Source organism: Herpailurus yagouaroundi, unplaced genomic scaffold (assembly GCF_014898765.1).
Source record: "Herpailurus yagouaroundi ecotype Mexico unplaced genomic scaffold, PumYag 187, whole genome shotgun sequence".
NCBI classification, from domain to species: Eukaryota; Metazoa; Chordata; class Mammalia; order Carnivora; family Felidae; genus Herpailurus; species Herpailurus yagouaroundi.
The window spans coordinates 29682411-29702632 of record NW_024412418.1 but is presented as its reverse complement, the minus strand read 5'-3'; the positions used below and the strand labels follow the sequence as shown (position 1 = coordinate 29702632).

The 20222-nt window shown below is 39.3% G+C and overlaps 1 protein-coding gene across 2 annotated transcripts in view; it reads left to right on the top strand.

The window, feature by feature from the left end:
- Nucleotides 1–20222, top strand: part of NELL1 (neural EGFL like 1) — a 901918-nt gene that overhangs the window by 235072 nt on the left and 646624 nt on the right. For both annotated transcript variants that reach the window (XM_040495621.1, XM_040495620.1), the window contains exon 12: nt 3514–3642. In XM_040495621.1, coding sequence (XP_040351555.1) covers nt 3514–3642 — 129 coding nt within the window. The remainder of the gene's footprint in view (nt 1–3513; nt 3643–20222) is intronic.

Below are 20222 nucleotides of genomic sequence, written 5' to 3'. Positions count from 1 at the left end.
AGAATACATGTCATAATGGATACACATGTGACCTTGGGTCGAACTTCACAATGAAAGAAAATGTGACAACTTAATTATTGATCAATTCTGACATGGGGAAGAAAGTGTAGCCCCTTTATCTGGCACTGAGCTAAGATGTCTGAAAATGGTCCCTTTGGTAGCAAAATCTCAAGTCTTTTTATTTGTAATGGTTATTGTAAGCCTTTAAAGCCGTAGTAGCAGTGTTTTTGACTGACAGAGGTGGTAGGTTTCCAGCAAGTTAAGTTTTTGCCCTCATTTTGATTGGGGCAGTTAACAGGTTATAAGTAGTAAGGCTGAGTCTGATACTATCTATGGATTCACTCTCTGATGTCCTGAGGAACAGCTACATCTTTCACTTTGTATCCTGAAGTTTTGTTGTCTGAGAGGATATAGGATATGGTGAAAAGTACATGGGCGTTGGAGTTCACCAGACCTAATTTAGAACCCGGGTATCTCCATCCTCCATCTTCTAGCTACATAATAGTTTAATCTTCTTCCTTATCTAGAAGTGGAGGAGAACAGTGTTACTAAGTTACTTTGAACTGTAGTTGTTGTTGTCAACGTTATCATAATCCTTCTCATCTTTGTGGCTAACATTTGTTGACCTCTTCGTATGTAGCAAGGATTGTTCTAAGTGTGCTACATGGAGTAGCCAGTTTAACTCATTAATTCACGTGTATTAGGAAGTGTAATGCCATGCATTATATTATATTGTAGGTGTGTGAATCTTATTATTTAATAATAGTATCTTTTAAAATTCTGTTTCAAAGGAAGAAAAAAAGTTACAGAATGCCATCACCAAAAGGATTTAAGCTTGGAGTTTATATAATTCAATGAGTTTTATCTTGGTGAAAGCCAGAAGCTATTGTTCACATGATAAATATGCAAAATATAAAAGCAGAGCTATTTTGGTTGAATCCGGGGTGGGGGACTTGAGCCCTCCCTGACCACTCATTTGTGCCCCAGGCTCTGAGCAATAGTTTCAAAATCACTGATGTTGTCCCTTCCCAGTGTACCTGTCTAGGTAGGTGAAGTGATTTATTGTGCTTGTGGCTGCAGAACCTGTATTAGAAATGAAATCTCCTGCCTCCAAGAACCATTCTTGTCTATGAGACCACAATATGTGATCTAGCAATATAGTTCACTGAAATGTACTGAGTTCAAGTTGATAAAGCACATTCATAACCTTATTGTATTTGAACTTTTGTGGTAGGAATAACATATTCCTCCTAGTTCACCTAAAAACGCTGCACCATAAATATCCCCAAATTTGGTGGAGTTGGCAATAAGGGGAAAAATCAGAGACCAGAAATACTGAAAAAAGTGATTCCATCGAGATAAGCAAGAACACTGGAGTTGGGATTTGCCATGAGGGCAATGTCTAATCCCTGGTGGTAGAATCTGCCTCTAATAGACACTGCCAACAGATGGGAGACAAAATCTGGGGCTTGTGTGAGATGCATAAATCAAGAACCTTGAGGGGAGAATCCTCATTGGGTGGCTAGGAGAAACGTCCTTTGCAAAAGGAGACTGATCTATCAGTCTTGACTCTAGATAAGGGGGTATGGAGGAGAAAAGATTGCATTCCTGAAAGCTTAGGGCCTGAATTTATTCTACCTGTGTGGCTCAATCATCATGTCCCAAAGCAAAATACAAAGTGTTCTTGGGTTGATGGTTCCTTTGGGAACCTGAAGGAATCAAACACAAACCTTCACTGAAGAAATGCCATTTTAAACCCCAAATCTCAATTCCCACAGATTAAATTATAAAAAAAATATGTGCTCACATACTGAGGAATCACTGAAAACAAGAATCACTGAAAACAAGTCATGCACAATACTTAGCGAAACCCCAAACCACAAAATCAGATGTCCAAAAACTGAAGATCCTGGAATTATTGATGTAAGACAAACGTGTCTCGTGCTTTTTTAAAAAAGGAAATTAAGCAGCACCTGGGTGGCTCAGTCAGTTAAGCGTACAACTTCAGTTCAGGTCATGATATCCTGGTCCATGAGTTCAAACCCTGTATTGGGCTCTGTGCTGACAGCTCAGAGCCTTGGAACCTGCTTCAGATTCTGTCTGCCTCTCTCTCTTCCCCTCCCCCACTTGGATTCTGTCTCTCTCTTTGAAATAAATGTTAAAAAATAAAAGCTCTTCAAAAAAATAAAAAAGGAAATTAAAAGATGAAAAAGGGACTGTGGGATTTGACCAAGGAGACAAAATAAGAATTCTAGAAAATCTGTGAAATAAAAATGCTGTTGATGAGTGAAACTGACCATGACCCAGGCCAAAAGAGAATAAAGATATGTCTGGAAGTTACACAGAATTCAGCACAGAGAGAAAAAGGGAGTAGAAATAGGAAAGGAAGGCTGAGTAGCATGGAGAAGAGCTTGAGAAGGAATAACATTTATCTGATTGGAGTTCTGAAAAGAGAGAATAGAGAAAATGGTGAAGAGAGGTTCTGAAGAGACACTCCCTGCGAATGTTCCAAATTGATGAAAGATTTGATCTTTAGATTCAGAAATCCCAAGGAATCATAGGAAGAAGAAATAAAAATGAACTTACCCTGGAGTAAAATTAAAGAATACAAAAGGACATTTAAACAAATTAAGATTGAGCACAGTCACTTTCAAATTATCTTCACTAAAGGAATTTGTAAAGGGCACTTGAGAGAGAAAAAGAATTATCTTGGAAGCCATGTCTGTGATTCAAAAAGGAATGTTGGGAAAATAAATATGGAACACACGGTTTAAAAAGGATGCTCTGGGAAACCTGCTCGGGGATGTTTCTTGCCGCGTTGTTTGTAATTCAAAAGCTGCAAATATCCCCAGTGCTCATCTGTAGTATAATGGATAGATGGTGGAATATTGATGCCACAAAGTATTATACAGCATTGACGAATAAACTGTAGCTACAGACAATAGCAGGGATGAATAGAAAATACACCATAGAGAATATGTAAAATATAATTTCTTTCATGTGGAGTTCAAAATGGGCATAAACTGAATGATCTATTTAGAAATAAGCACCTATATATGGCAAATGATAAAAACATGCAAGGGAGTGATAAACACAAAATTCAAGATAGTCCTCTTTGATGGCTGGGAGGGGACTTGGGGAGATGCAATCAAGGGATACTGATAATCTGGTCGTGTTCATTTTATATATTCATGTAGATTCATTGTACATATTTCCTGTGAGTCATAAGTTTTACAATAAGGCGATTATAAAAAGATTGGTTATGTAAGAAAGTGGTGGGAAGGGGATTCAGAGTCAGCCTGGATCAAACATACTTTGAAAAGCATTAAAGAGAAACATCTCAAGCATGTGGTAGTCCAGTTTCCCATTCCTACTCTCCCACCCCCTTCCTAGCCTCCCCTTGCATATTGCCAGTGTATGTTTTCATGCATGGTGACAAAATAGTAAAGATAATTCGTGGTTTATTACTTGAAAGTCTTTTGTTCTAATGTAAAATTTTATTTGCTTCTTTAGGTCATAACTTTTGTGCAGAAGGACCTACATGTGGTGAAAACTCAGAGTGTAAAAACTGGAATACAAAAGCTACTTGTGAGTGCAAGAATGGCTACATTTCTGTCCAGGGAGACTCTGCCTACTGCGAAGGTAAGTAAGCTATAATAAAGTCATTTGTGAGAAATGTACTCCTGGTAGACATGGTTGAAATTGAAAGCTGTCACTTGGCTCTGGTCTTCTGGGATCCTACCAGAAATTATATCGACTACTTGGGTGCTCTGTTCTCCTGGTTTATCCAGGCTTCTCAGTAGCATGTGGAAAGCCAGACCTTTGGAGGTAGTTCTGAAACACAGCAAAGCAACAAAAGTGGCAGGGCCATGTCAAATCCCATGTTCTGCTTTCACTATATGTAATAATCACTGGCAAAACCATAAACACATGATGTTCTTTTGCCTTATTTGAGTGAATTAGTATTTCCAAGTTCAGCTGAAGGTTATAGGGTGGGTCCTCTTTTTGAATGCTTTGATACTAGCTTATACCTGACTGCCTTTTTCTTCACCTGCCAAGGTCAGAAGTTTTTTTTTTTTTTTTTTTTTAATTGGGTTTCTAAACGACTGATTCGTGGGTTGCTAATTCATAAACTATACTAAAAGTCACAGTGACAGATGGACTCATAACTTTGGCACTTGGATGGATGCCATTACAGGGGTTAGTGGCTTCAGGCATCAGTGATCCCCATTTCCACTCTAGAGAGCAGAACAACTCTATGTGAATGCCTCTTGCCAGGCTTAGCATTCCACCTTGATGGTGGTGAGCAATGCATACTCCTGCTCCTGTGTAATCCCCTAGGATCCCAGCCCATCCATTTCTCAGGTTCTAGCTGGCTCAGTCTCATCAGTTTGAGAAGTTCTAATGGGCAAAGTGGGGGCGAAGCTGTTTCTGTGTCTTGGTTGGGCCCAATCGTTCCTGTCCGATTCACTAACAATGTATTGAACCCTGTGCTCTGTTAATTGGGAAGGTAGAGGTCTGGAATGGAATGAATGCTGTAAATCCTTGGTCATGCTCTTCTAATTGGTTTGGTTCTCCACTGGCTCACGTATTCTCAAGGTAAAGATGATTCATGATGAAAATGGTTTTTTCCATTCCATTTGTATCATTGATCCCTGCTTAATTTCTTGGCTTTGATTAAACCTATTGAGTTGTTAAGAAAATGTGTGTAATGCTCGCTGGTGCTCAGTACCTGGTGGGTGGCCTTTGGTTTTGATCTCTTCTAAAAGACTTTGTCCATTACTGCTTTGGTTCTCATTAACGGTACCTTGTAACCAACAGGTCTTTTCCCTTTCTCCTTTATATCTTTGTCTCCACCTTTGCTTACTTTTATTGATTTGAACTTGATTAGAGAAACATGCCATTTGGGAGGATGAAGTTTCCCCTTTGCTTTATGAATCCTTTTTCATCTATCCTTCAATATCCTGGTACTCATTTGTCAGTTTTGAGGAAGAGGACTGATAACGTCAGTACTTCATATTAATATTTATTATTATTTTTTTAATCTTAGGCTGTTTTTTATTTTTTGGTCAGAAAATTAATTTCAGAACTTTAAAATTTGAACATTCTCCCCCTCAGTTTCCATGGAAAATCCTACAAAGCAGGTAATGTTCTAAAAATTTTACTGTCCCCTTCTGTTATCTGTGGGGATAGACTATGAATAATTATAATAATGACAGAGGAAACTCAAAATCATTTGAATCTTGATCCTCCCACTGGCAGAACCAGTACACCTACCACTCCTGGCTCCCCTTAGCTATTGAGAGCTAGCAGAATATGGGAGAAAATTACTGCTGTGCAAGCTGTTTGGGACTCTGATTCATTCCTCATCAATGCCATTTTTAATTGCATAGAATAAACTCCATGAGTAGCCATTTGTGATAGTAAATCTGCCCTTTGTGTGCGAGGCCTTATTTGTCAGTACGTGATTTTAAGTCTCATCACTGTTTTCTTGGACATACTTCTTTTTAGCCTAGTGTATGTACCTGGCTTTGGGCCACAGTGCACTGCGGTGCTACCTTTGGTAATGGTGATGTGCTAAAACTTCAGTCCTTTCTCTCTTGCTGTGGAGACTTTCTGCAAGTCCCAGCAGGCTTGTACATGGAGAGGATGAGAGCCCCAAGAAGAAATGACCAAACATTAGAGTCCATGTATGGGATAAGAATAGAACTCATCTGGATGGGAGGCCCTGAGAACAAAGTAGAGTGAATATCAACATTTAGAGCAGAAGCCCATTTCTCATTCCATCCTGCCATCTTCAGCACATTGGACTAGGGGCTTATTTTCCTCCGGTGGCTGATGACTGCCATGGCCCTAGGCATAGTGTCCTAATACCAGTGTCACAAGCAAGCAAAGAAGGAAGGGGAATGAATGGGTTACAAACCTTCTCTGTGTGAAGTTCTGTTTTTTGTGTTTAAGGAAAGTCCTTCCTGGAATATTCCCTGTAACCCCCTGTCCCTGCCCACATGCAGATTTCCACTCTCCTATTTTTCAGACCTGGGTTACATCTTCTTCAACCCTAGACCAACTTTTGGGCAAGGAGAATGAGAGGGCTGTTATTGGTTTGGGTTGTATTCAATTCTTGGGAGCTGGGGTAGGGGTTTTCCTTCCCTGAAACCAAATGATCTTTGCCCTTTACCTGAACCACTTAGGACTGTGGCAGTGAGAGGAGGAGAGTGGTTTTCGGTGGGCAAAAAGCAATGCCTATCCCATTGTTTTATGGTTAAATGCAGTTTATGGTCATTTTCCCAGCTCTGTCCTCAGATGGTCTGCGATGGTCTGATGGACAAGATTAGAGGTCACCAAGTGCCCACCTGGGTACCAGGGACTCTCAGGCTGAGCTCATTGTCTTCCATAGTCTAGAGAGAGGTAGATACTTTTGAACTGCCTCAGGCAAGTTATTTTTTTACTCTGAGTAAATGGAGTGAAAATGACCCGTGGTACAAACCACAACGAACAAGACTGCCTTGCAAATTAAAACAAAATATTACACACATTGTCCAGGCTATCTTGAAAAGCCCATTCAAGGCTCTCAGTGGAAAAAGAAGCACAAAAGGCTTTCAATTTTCTTAACTTCCTTGGGTAGTAGCAGAGATACAGTATTAAAGACTCCTGCTCTATAGAGGTTGCCGGAGAAACTGCCATAAAGATATCGGAATTCTTAGCCAATCAATGGAGGATAATAAGACCTTTTGTCAGCTCTGATACAATTCACAAGAGATCGTTTCATTTTGCCTCGTCCAACTCAGCACCAACATTCCCCATTTTGAAGATAGTTTTAGTTGGATTTTGGTGTTTTATGTATCTGGTCTGCTGAGGTGTTTGATCTCTGCGATGACATTTTCACTGAGTTGGTCTTAAATAGTTTCTGATACATTGGCTTAAATTAGAGGCAGTTTCTGAGGAAAGTATAGCAATTGGAGGTCTACTCATAATCTTCTTGAATTTGGAGTCTGTATAAATAGTCTCATTAACGTTTTCTTGCTGGAGTAAAAGTTATTTAGAAAAAGAAAAGGACAATGTGATGTCATATACATCATGCCGTCTGCCAGGCATGGGAAGTACTACAATTAGCATTAAGTCACAGTAACTTCTACTTACAGACTACTCTGAATTTTTCAGACTTCTTTTATGTATATTGTACTCTTTGAGACTTAAATCTGTGAAGAAAGCGGCAGCATTGACCATATTTAACTATGTTGTACAAGTGCCAGACACTCATACTCAGAGAAATGAAGTAAAGATAATACTCAACTTGCTTCTACTCCCTACCTTCCCTCCCCCCATCCCATTTCAATGTTGTATTTTTGTTTAAAATATTAGCTGCCTCCTTGAGCCAATGAAATATCAGTGGGTGTGACCTGTATTTCAGGGTAGAAGCTTTAAGAGCTATTGTAGGGTTCCACCTCGTTCTCTTCCCTCTGTAACACAAAATTGGCAGTATGCCAGGGCAGGGCTGCACTTCCAGAATGAAGAGGACAAGGATCAGGGGGACAACTGACAGGTGATGGACATGTGGCATGAAGGAGAAATAATTGTGTAAATCACTGAAATGTTGGAAGGTGTAATTATCTGAGGGTGCAATTGCTTTTGCATAACTTAGCCAAAGTCTACCTTACCCTGCCTGAATTATTTGATAGAAGTTTTGTGGTTTCAGAAAGATACCTCTAGCTCAGTGCCCATGACTGAAAGCAATTTTTTTTTTAATGGAACAAGCATTGAAGATTACTGGAAAAAGTGCCAATGGAGTGGATCATTAATAGTCTGTTCTGCCTATGCTGCCACACAATAGACTTTTTGCAGACCACAAGTTGTAAATTAGTGCTTTGTTATGGCCGATTCCAATATGGGAAATTGGATTTCCCAATTACCGTAATGAAACAGTGCATGTCAGAAACTTAGCAAATTGTCTGGTATCCACTAAACATTTAATGGATCACAACAGATACCATTATCATCGTCATTAACTTACATCATTAACACTTATGAAAATCTTAGGATTTGAAGAGTGTGTACTCACTGAGGCCAATACTTTGTGAAAGTGGGCTTCCGTTGTTACATCTTGTGGGAGAGTGTTCTTAGATGGAAGGATTAGATTTTATCAGTTCTGTCCACAGTGTATTGTTGGTGGAGGGGTATGAAACATATTTATAATGATAAAATCCTTTTTTTTTAAACATGAGTGGGATTGTATTCAATAAAATGTTGTGGAACAAAATAACCTATATGGGTATGAATTTAACAATTTCATGTAATAAAAGTACTGAAATGTCTGAAACACAGCAACTGATAAGCAAGGTGATTGAAAACTTCTTTCACGTAACTAGGGGTGATAAAGTGTTAAGAGGCTGGTACAGTGGCAGAAAGGTCAGTGGTCAAATGAGATGATTTCAGAATAGCTAAGGTGGTACATATTTATTGGATGCAGAGGCTAGTATGTATGCAATTCCATAGAAACAAGATGCTGTAAACTCTTGATGAAGAGACTGCATGGGAGAACATCTAGTTGCTTAATTATACTTCTAATTATGCAAGGATTAATCAGGTAACTCTTGTTGTTTTGATTGTTATAAAATGCATGAGCTTCATGATACATGTAGCCCAATTTATACTTGAATCTGGGCTTCAGTCTCCTGAAGTCCTGCTTTGGACAGCATAAGGATCATAAGGGTCTGTTGAGTATTCATGTTAATAGAATCTTAACTCTAAGCTCCAGCTCCTGTTTATTTTCAGGGATTCAGAATGCTTGAAATAAGAATTCCCTGAAGTATCCTTTTTACCCCCATTTAGCCTACATGACTAATAGATCTTCCGGTACCTAGTTATCTGTCAACCCCATGCCCTAACTTTCCAAGACTGTGATCTCTATCTGGCCTTTGCTTTGCTCATAATAACCCATGTGTCACCTTCTTCCCAGCACCAGATAGAGATGAGCCTTATTCCTGGTGTTGATTTTGTCTCTGCTGCTTTGTCAAGGGTATTGATGAAAGGCATCAGCTTCTTCTCTCCCACCCTCTTGAGCTCTTGCTGCTTTTTACCAACCATCTTTCCCCCCTAACTCTCTTCTTGGAATTATTAAAGAAAAGAAAAAGCCCAAATCCAAATCTTGGTTACTGCATTTGGGTTAAACCACTGGGTTAATTGTTAAGCTCTGGGGCTCAGGAAGGAGCCCCAGATAATCCAAGTGGAACAGTCGTCAGGACTAATGTTAAAGTGGCACTATTTTGTTTCTTCAAACCTTGTTTCAAAAGATCATTTGTAGGATATTGTTTGGAATTTTTAGTTATTTCTTTATGGTAAAAGCGTTGTAAGTGTTGATGAGGTTTCCAGGCTAGCTCACTGTAGCCTAACTAACTCATTATGCCCCTGAAGTGTTATACTACAAAGCTCTGCTGAGTTCAGGATGCTGAGAACAGAGGACTGTGTTCTCCCAATCTCCATTAATGGCACTTCCATCCACAGACTTGATCCATTCACAAAGTGTACAAGTTCTCAGTCCCATTCTTCCCCTCACACCCATTATCTGCTATGTCAGGAAGTCTTACTGGTATTCCCTCCAAAATGAGTCCCAAGTTCACCCATGTCTTTCTATGACTCCAGTCCAAGCCTCCTTTATCTCTTGGCTAGTGATTGTGATGGTGTCTTGTCTGTTGGAATCCGTTCTCCAAACATTGATCAGATTGGGCTTTTTAAAATGTAAGTCAAAGGTGCTAGGGTGGCTCTGTCCCTTAGTGTCTACCTTGGGCTCAGGTCATGATCTCGCAGTTCATGGGTTCGAGCCCTGCATCGGGCTCTGTGCTGTCAGCTCAGAGCCTGGAGCCTGCTTCAGATTCTGTGTCTCCTTCGCTCTCTGCCCATACCCCACTCATGCTGTCTCTGCTCTCTCTCAAAAATAAACAAACATTAAAAAAGGAAATAACATGTAAGTCACATTCTTCTCATTGTCGACAATGGTCTAATGGTTCTCTCACCTCTTAGAATAATGTCCTGTGTCAGGCTGTATGTGAACCAGAGCCTACCTACTTCTGCCTTCATCTCCTACCACTTTCTGATGCCCACTCTTCCTCTCATCACACCATAATTCTTTGTGTTCCTTGAACAGGCTTGTGCGATAAAATCATTCTTTCCTCAGCCTGGGATACTCTTCACCCACATCTTCCCTAATTTGCTTTCTAGTGATCATTTAAGTTGTAGCTCAAATGTCACCACATTAGAAAGGCCTCTCCTAACCATTCTCACCAAGTTAGCTCTGTTACTACTCTTAGCTACTCTCTGTAGCATTTTATTTATTGTCTAAAATTGTGGTGTTTTCCTGCTTAAAGGTGGGTGATGTTTTCTCCTTCGAATATAACCTGCGTGATGGTAGCAGTTTTATTTTATTCATTGTGTCTCTAGCACCTGGAAAAGTGCATAGTACATTGAGGACACAGAACAATGTTTTAAATTTATGAAGGGATGGAAATCTTAAGCTGATGCTTGCCTTTCTGTATCTGTGACACTGCTTTGCTTCTTGTATGAGAGTTGTTGTCTTAGTATGGTAAGGGCTTCTTTTTAGAGTGCAGAGTCTGCTCATTTTGCTAACATTCCGTTGTATATAATGCTGAAATGCCGCCTGCTCATTTGAGTCCATGTAAAGAAGACTGACAGGAGAGTCAGTTTTCACAATAATTTTGGTCACTTTTTTTGGCAAAAAAAATCACCAAACAGTCCAATTAAAAAATGGGCAGAGGATCTGAACAGATGTTTTTTCAAGGAAGGCATACGCATGGCAAGAGGCATATGAAGAGATGCTAACATCACTAATCAACATGTAAATGCAAATCAAAACCACAATGAGCTCTCACCTCACACTTGATAGAATGGCTGTTATCAAAAAGACAAGCAGTAACGAGTGTTGGTGAGGATGTGATGAAAAGGGAACTTTTGTGCCCTATTGGTGGTAATGCAAATTGGTGTAGCTACTTTGGAAAACAATATGGAGGTTCCTCAAAAAATTAAAAAGAGAACTACAGTATGATCCAGCAATTCCATTTCTGGGTATTTGAAGAAAACGAAAGCACTAATTTGAAAAATTTATGCACCCCATTGTTCATTGCAGCATTGTCTCCTATAGCCAAGGTATGAAAATAAAAGTATCCACTGATGGGATGGATGGGTAAGGAAAATGTACATACATACAATGGAATTCAACCATAAAAATGTCTTGCTCTTTGTGACAATGTGGATGGACCTTGAGGGCATTATACTGAGTGAAATAAGTCATACAGAGACACACAGTGTATCATCTCACTTATAGATGCAATCTAGAAAAAACAAAATAAACTGAGCTCACAAACACAGATTGGTGGTTGCTGAGCATGGGGAATGGGTGGAGGATCCAAGGGGTGAAGCGGGGTCAAAAGGTACAAATTTCCAGTGGTGAAATAAGTCATGGAATACAATGTCCAACGTGGTGCCTATGTTACTAATACTGTATCCCATATTTGAAAGTGGCCAAGAGAGAAGATCTTAAAAGTTATCATCACACAGAAAAAAAATTGTAACTATGATGATGGATTTTAGCTATATATCTTGTGATCAGTATGCAGTATACACAAATATCAAATCATTTTGTATACCTGAAGCTAATACCGTGTTATATGTCAATTATACCTCAGTACAAATACATTTTTAAAATTACAGAAAAATTTCTTGTGGCTTAACCCAATAGAAACTTTCATTTTCTTTCAGATGGATGTTCCTGGTTAGCAGGTAGATTTCCTCATACTTGGGATTCTGGGACCCAGGCTGTTGTCCTCTTTTGCTCTAGGATGTATAATATGTGGCTTCCAAAGTTGCCATGGAAGGGGAAAGGGATTAGCAGGTGATGAGTGTGAGGTTTTTATAGAGTCTGCTGGCCACATTCCACTGGCCAGAGCTTAGCCACTGGCTATACCTAACTGGAAGAGAGGCTTGTAAATGTTGTCTAGCTCTGTGCCCAGGAGGATAAAGAATTTGTTTTGGTGAATGGTTTTACAGTCTTGCCACAGTTTCTCGATGAAAACATCTCCCCCCATTATTTTATGTTTTTTACTTTTTATTGCCCGTGTCCCACCAAATGGACTTCTGGCTTCAATGGATTGTATTAAAACTTGCTTACTTGGAAACTGGATAGGATTTAACTAAACTGTCACTTGTACTTTGTTGTTTGCATTATCACCAGGCCTTCCTGTGGCTTTCGTTGTATCACATCACCTGGATTTGTTCTGTCCCGAGTATACCCTATATGCCAAAGTGACCCATCCTTCCATAGAAAATTCACAGCCTCTCACATGCTAGAGTTCTGAGTTTTATGCTAGAAGGAAAGCAATTCATGGAACAGGCTTACACACATCTATAAAAGATTGATGTCCACATAATGTTCCCAGAGGTAAATGTATTCGTTAAAGAGGTTGCTTATTAATTAAGAAAATCCCCAAACAGTTAAATTTCAAACAGCATAGCAAAAGGAAATGAAAAATCAAACCAATGTGGATGTGGAAGAGAGCACTTTTAGGCATGGGCACTAAACAGATTGTCCCTGCCTGGGTGTTTGCCTTGGTAGTCTGCTATCCTTAAATATTCCTCCTTTCTAGCATTTTCCCTCCCTCCTTTTTTTCTTGACAATTCTCAGGACAGTGATGTAGTGAAAGAACATTGAACTCTAAGGATAAGGAGATCTTGATTGATCCTGGCTCTACCACTTAATCACTTGGGTGACCTTGGAAAGTCACTCAGTTCTTCTGTGTCTTGATTTTTCTCAAAGTGCAAACAGGACTTTAAACAAGACTTATATAGTACCATTTGGCTGTGAATGTTAAATAAGAGACTGAATATAAAAGCATTTTGTAAAGGCTAAGGCAGTATAGCTATGTACTATAACATTATTTATGGTAATTATATAATTACACATTATATAATCGTTACTATAAATATTTTCAGCATTGACAGTAATTGGGCTAGTACTTGGTATTCAGCTATCTAGGGTTGAGATACATACACACACACTCTGAATATCTATAAAACTGTGATGGTTAATTTTTTGTATCCTCATGAATGGGCTAAGGGATGCCCAGATAGCTGGTAAAACATTTTTCATGCATACTGGAAGAGATGAACATTTGGTTGAGTAGACTGAGTACAGAGATCCGCCCTCACCATTGTGGGTCAGAATCATTCAATCCATTCAGGGTCTGAATGGAACAATAAAGCAAAGGAAGGCTAAATTCCTTCTTGCTCTTCTTGAGGTATGACATCTATCTTTTTCTGCAAGGGGACATTGGAGCTCCTGGTTCTCAGGCTTTCAGACTCTGGGCTCACATAGGCAGCTTCCTGGTCCTTAGGCCTTTGGATTTGGACTGAGTTATATTACCCACTTTACTAGTTTTCCCAGCTCATAGGTAGCAGATTTTGGGTCTCCATAATGATATGAGACAACACCTATAATAAATGTCCTGATTGTATATTTGTCAGTCAGTCTGTATTGATTATCTATCTATCTATCTGTCTATCTCCTGTTGGTTTTGTTTCTTTGGAGAATCCTGACTAATACATCTCCAATGTGTATATTGAGCTATTGTTTTATGTTTAACCCCCTGCTAGTCATTATGGACTTCATGGAAGTGAGGATACATGCAGTGTTCTGGGTGAATGGCACCTGCTAGAATTACGCAGTATGAAGTCTTAAATGTTGTACAGAGTGTCCCTATCAAGGGCATAGGGAAGAAGAGGCAGACCTAGAGTCTTGTCTCATGCTTTCAGCAAATATTAAGCACCTACTGTCACTGGGTTGTATATTGGGCCCTGGGAACTCAAGGATGATTATAGTTCATTTCCTCAAGGAAGTCATTGTTTAAAGGCAAAGAGAGCCTTGTTATCAGATAATGAAAATACAGTAGGATTTGTTTTATCTTAGGAATTGAATTGGGTGTTAGGAGCACAGTAGTAGGAGTAATGCATTCTGCCAACTAGAATCTGCACAGTGGAGGGGGTATTTGAGCTGAGTCCAGTTTTTTAGGAGGAAATATGAGGGAAGGCCATCCTCAGCAGAGAGATTAGCATATATAAAAGTACAACGTGCAAAGTTTAGCATGGTTAGAACATAAAGAGATTGGTAGGAGATGAGAAAAAGATCTGGCTGATGGCAAAAGGTAAAGAGTAGTGTAGGCATGCTAAGGAGTTTCAGTTTTATCCTGTAGGCTGGTGTGCATCCATATAGGATGCAGGCATCACAACAGGTAGAAAACTGGATCTATTGAGATATGGAAAAAACATTGGAGCTTTAATTAAAAAAAATTTTTATGTTTATTTTTAAGAGAGAGAGTGTGTGCATGCGAGCTGAGGAGGGGGAGAGAGAATCCCAAAAAGGTTCTATGCCCAGCACAGAGCCTGATGTGGGGCTTGATCTCGCAACTGAGATCATGACCTGAGCTGAAATCAAGAGTCAAATGCTTAACTGACTAAGCCACCCAGATGCCCCTGGGACTTTAATTTCATCTTAGTCTATTAATTTTCACTTTGGTGTAAGATTTATAATGTACATATTAGTATAATACATGTGTAAAATAGACAAATATTTTCATATAGGAGGTACATGTTCCCAAACTGTTATCTATGTGGAGGCATGATCAAAACCAGAAATCACTAGTATAAGCTACAGAATATCCAGTGGAGGGTCTCTGGTTGGATGACATTATTGGATTGGTATGTTAGGAAAGTTCTATTCATAGCCATATAGAGAGGCCACATTGTGGAGATGCTGGAATCATGGAGCCAGATTAGGCAACACTGCTTGAATAATTGGTATCTTCATGAGTTCTCAGCCTTGGCCACAGTGGCTACTGAGGAGAATACTCATCATTGAAATAATCAAGATATGGTTGTTTGGCCTTGCTTGGTGCCTTTCTCCAAATCTTCCCAATGTGTTATGTTTGATTCTTGACCATGACTTCCTTCTGAGAGCTCTGGTGCCTGGCATTTCCCCAGATGAATCTTTCTTGCTTTGTTCTTTGGAGAATTTGTCAGAGGGGCTGGGTGGTACCCAGAGGCCAAGCCTATGAGGATGGCCTTATGTTATTTTCCAATGATGTATTTTCACTTTAAGAAATCACCCTGAACCATCTTTTGGCTCACTGTTAGAAGATTTTAGGATTTTAAGTGTCTCCTTGAAAGACATGCATACATTTTATGTATAGTACTTAGCATTTTTATGTAGCAAAAAAAAAGGAAGAGAAAAAAGTGAAGTCCTTGCTCATTTTTTAGGGATAAAAATGGTTATTTAAAAAAATTTTGGTTATTTAAAAAAAAAAAACAAACCAAAAAACCTTGAGTTATCTCTAAGATGCCTAATATCTAGATAGGATTGAGAAGAATTCAACTCAGGAAGCTTTTATTGTGTCCTTGCTTTGGTGGCTGGCATAGTGCCTGCTGTGGCTTCTGCTTCTTGATGAAGCTTGTCTGGGCAAACAATTGTAGGCTCCAAATAATTAGGGAAAAATAGTGGAGATACAGTGGAAAGATTCAGCTTAGTTTTGGTGCACTTGGGTTACAAATTCTGGCTCTCCCATTTTGTGAATATCAATCTCTCTGCTTTTCCCCTTTGTAAAATCAAGGTGCTAATACTTAATAGGGTCTTTTAAGAATTGATACAAGAACTCAAGTGAGTAAAAAGTCTAAGGATTTAGTGTAAAACAGGTTTTAATAAATGTTCTATCACACATAATTAAGTCCTAAATGGTTCAGGATGTGTGTCAGTGAGTAGGGAGGAAGGAGAAGGCTAATGCCTAGAATTAGGGCAAAAGAGGCCCTCAAAAGGATCTTGAAAGACCGGGACAACAATGACTACAAAGGATCATGACTATGTGATTGGGAAGCATGGGATGCTATGGGAGACTCGAGTTGAGAATATAGGGTGTGATGGAGTTTGTGGACCTCAGGGGAGGGTGAGAAGGAGATCGTTGCCAGAGTTGAGAACAGCATCTATGTAGACCTGGAGGTGCCAGAAAGCAATGGAATGTTTAGTTTTTCTGTAACCCAGGGTGGGAGATGGAGAGTGGTAAGTGCAGAGTTAGGAGGCCTCATAGACGTGACGAAGTTTGGATGCTACTCTAGCAGCAATGGGAAGTTGAAGAGTTTGGAAGAGATGTGATAAGATGGAATAGATATTTCTGGAAAATCATTCCGGCTGCAGTGGAGGCCGGCATGTAAAGCAGGAGTTCCAGTCGTCAGTCTGTTGCTCTAACTTATGTAAGAGATCATGGTGAAAATGGAGGTGGGAAGAGGCAGGACGTGAAATCAACAGGATTGGTTGGTTGATTGGATGTGAGGGGCAGATTGGATATTACATAAAAAGGGAATTTAGAATCAATTCTCTGGTTATTGTGTTTATACCACATCAAACTCTAATGGCTGGGTTTGTGGTTTCCTCCTCTGGGCTCTGATGCCACTCTGTTCAAACCTTTATTAGAGTGCTCATCACACAGGATTTTAGTCACTTTTTCAACATATTTTTCTAGGTTAAGAGCTACTCAAAGGTCGGGCCTGTGTCTGATTCATCTTTGTATTTTCAAGATGCAGTCCGGGGCCTGGAACATAGGAAGTAGATGCACAGAGAATACTTTCTGAATCAACCAGTGGATAAACGAAGGCACGATTCCATGAACAGACTTCAGTGCTCTATGCTTTCTTTCCACTAAGACATTTAGAATTGCACAGAGAGATCTTGTTTCTTCTCCAAGTGGGGAAAAGCCACCTCAAAATGCCTTTCAAATGGGGCTTGCACATCTTTTTATAAGAACCTTCCCTTCCTTCTTTTACCATTGAAAGGATTTGCCAAAAGCCCAGTCTTAGCGAATAACTTCTAAGGAGCTGCTATAGAGATTTGTGGACTTCTTCCTGTTCATTTCTGGATGTTTATTTTCTTGCTGCGGAATTTTGCCTTTTGATACTGACATCTGGCTCCTTAGAACTCTACTAATGGGAACTTTTCTGAGCCTTGTTAAAGAAATTGGATGTATCAGATAGATTATAGTTTACCTGTCAATGCTCGTAGCATTGTGCAAACTTCTGTTTTGTGTTTAACAGAGTAATAAGTGCATTTGTTTAAGATTGGGAGGAAAGAATGGAAATGAGCGTTCTTCTTCCTACCACCAGCAAGTACGCTTAATGAGGGCTGGGATTGCTTTTCCTTTTGTTCACTGTTCTAGCTCTAGCACCTTGTAAAGGGCCAGGCAGTGTGCTGAGCAGGTATTTACACTTATTTAATCCTGTCTCTACTTGGTCAATAAAGAAATCTAATATGACACAGCTAGTAAATGACAGAGCCTGGGTTTAATCTCCAGTCCTCCTGACACAAAAAGGAATTCAAAGTCCTGTGCAGTGATGCAGAGAAAAAATAGCTACAGTTGATTCCTGTTGTACATTTTTATTTGGCCAGGATACATCTGACTAGGTGTCCCATTTCCTCCATTTCTAGTCTATGGCAAATTTCTTACACACAAATAGTATGTTCTATTAACATATATTTGTCTTGCTGATGCACCAGCTCATCAGGATTTACAGCAGGCAAGGTAAACCAAGCATCCTTTCTCAATTGCAGAGAAGCTGTGATAAAGAGCAATTCTCAGGATCCCTGGGAAATTTTAGTTAGCTCTTCCTTCTTGGGCTATTCTTCTGGGAATCCAAAGGACATTGGGCACTTTCACGTTGAGGCTTTAATATCTCTTATTGCTCTGAGTATAGATAGTTAAAGGGAATCTGTTTAATGTGAAGTTTGAAGTTCTTAAATTTTAAAGAAGAAAAGTGGCTTTAGGACTTTTTTTTTTAATTTTTTTTCAATGTTTATTTATTTTTGGGACAGAGAGAGACAGAGCATGAACGGGGGAGGGGCAGAGAGAGAGGGAGACACAGAATCGGAAACAGGCTCCAGGCTCTGAGCCATCAGCCCAGAGCCCGACGCGGGGCTCGAACTCACGGACCACGAGATCGTGACCTGGCTGAAGTCGGATGCTTAACCGACTGCGCCACCCAGGCGCCCCGCTTTAGGACTTTCTACATACTTGGTGTCTCCATCTATTTCCAAAAAGTGGATTTTTCTCCAAATCCAATTTAATAAATTTGCAATTCATTTGTAGTGAATAATTATTCACTGTTATTCATTAATGCTATTCTCATAGGTGATAAAAAAAAAAAAAACATTTCTTTTAGTGTTCTTGGACACATCTAAGTGCCCAGTCAAATAAGAGCTTGGACACATCTAAGTGCGCATTCAAATAAGAGCTTGGCCTTTCGTGAAGACACAACTGAAATATACCACTTAGTGTGTGATTAGTTCTGGTATAGATGCAAAAGTAGACTTTCCTTATTGTGTGTATATATCTCTATTATCTATATAGCCAGATACAAATATAGTGTTCTAGTTGGGTTTTTCATTTTCAAATATAATTTGTAATACATTTTCATACAGACAGTGTTCACAAAACATAGTAACTGACCCAGTAAACTACCCACTGAGTCAGAAGCAGGCCATTTGGTATCTACATCCACACCTAGTGAATTTATTAATCCCTGGTGCCTGAGTATTGTATCCCTTTTGGTGAAATATAGGGGGATAACTTAAATGCTTCAGTTTTTAATGTAGCATTCTTAAAGTTCATTACACTTGTCCTAAGTAGGGATGGAAATATGATTTTTTATTCAAACATATGTTTAGAACCTGTTGTCTACTGGATACCTAAATTGCACCTAATGGTTTTGAAAAGCCCTTAGGTAGCAATGTTTAACTTAGCATCTGTTAACTTATCTGTACATGGAATCTTCTTAACATGAGAAACCTAGTGTCTTATGGAACACCTTGTAGAAAATGGTTTACTACATAATGTGTTACTATGTGTTTACTACATAATTATTGGCTCTAATACTATTTACAGATATGGGGATTCCTAGAAATCTCTGGACAGTTACCTTAAAAATGTAAGGATTTTCTAACATGAGTATAATGAGTTGTAGAACTTACTTTAATGCAAACTCTACAAAATCTGTTGATCTTTCATAATTTGCCTGACCTATGCATTATAAATTTAATTTTTGTGAATAATGATTGAGAATAGCATCTCATGTTTTCCCTCCTTTGTTAAAGTTTGGGTGTGGTGATGCTGAATGTGTGACCATTAACCTTGTGTGTGCATTGTCGTTTATAAGCTGCTTGAAAATACATTATTTCCTTAATCTCCTATGAGCTCCCATAAGATAGGGATTCTCATTCTTAGAATATTTTGTAGACGAGGAGATAGACGTCCAGAGAGGTGAAATGGCACACCCAGGATCCACAGCCAGGCATTGAACCCAGTTAAATTAAATCTTAGTCCAAGTTTATGGCTCTTTTCCTGTTGTCCTCTCTTGAAACATATGTTGTTTGTGGAACACTTAAAGTACACAAGGCACTTTTATTAGCATGGAGCATAGGTTCCACGAGGTCAGCCATCTTTGTTTGATTTCTCCCCTGTGGAGTTTCTAGCAGATAGCAGCTTCTGGATGAGTAATTGTTGAGTGCATAAAGGGATGGAAGAACCACAGTAATTAGGCTGCTGCTATTTGTTCATACACTTTATATGTTTATATGTTAAATACTTCACATGCTATGTCATGTTTTTCATATCATGCCCTGATAAAAATACTAATATTTTCATTTTACAGATGAAGAACTGAGGCTAGGAAAAGTCAAAGGGCTTACCTGAGGTTACTTGGCTAGTTAAGTGTTGGAGTTAGGCCTCTTTAAGTCCATAAGTTTCGTTCTCAGCTCTGCAGGAGCAAATTGAAGCTCAGATGTACTTAAACCTGTGTTGTCTTCTACCTCATCCGGCCGTTTCTGTACCAAACTGCATCATTTCTCTGGACTGAATTCAGCCTTAGGGTAGACAAATGATGAACATAGTGCACCTCTTCAATGACAGTCAGTGTGCTAAGCATTTTGTAGGTGTTGTTTCCTTAAATTTCCCACCTACACAAGCTAAGTACTATTATTGCTGTATTCCTATTAAGAAGATGATTGACCTGCCCAAGGTTACACTGTTAATAAATGGTATGCCCACAACCCTCATCTCAGATGTATTTGTATCCATAAACAAAAGAACAAAAGCAGAGAGCAGGTTTCAAAGAAATGTAATAAA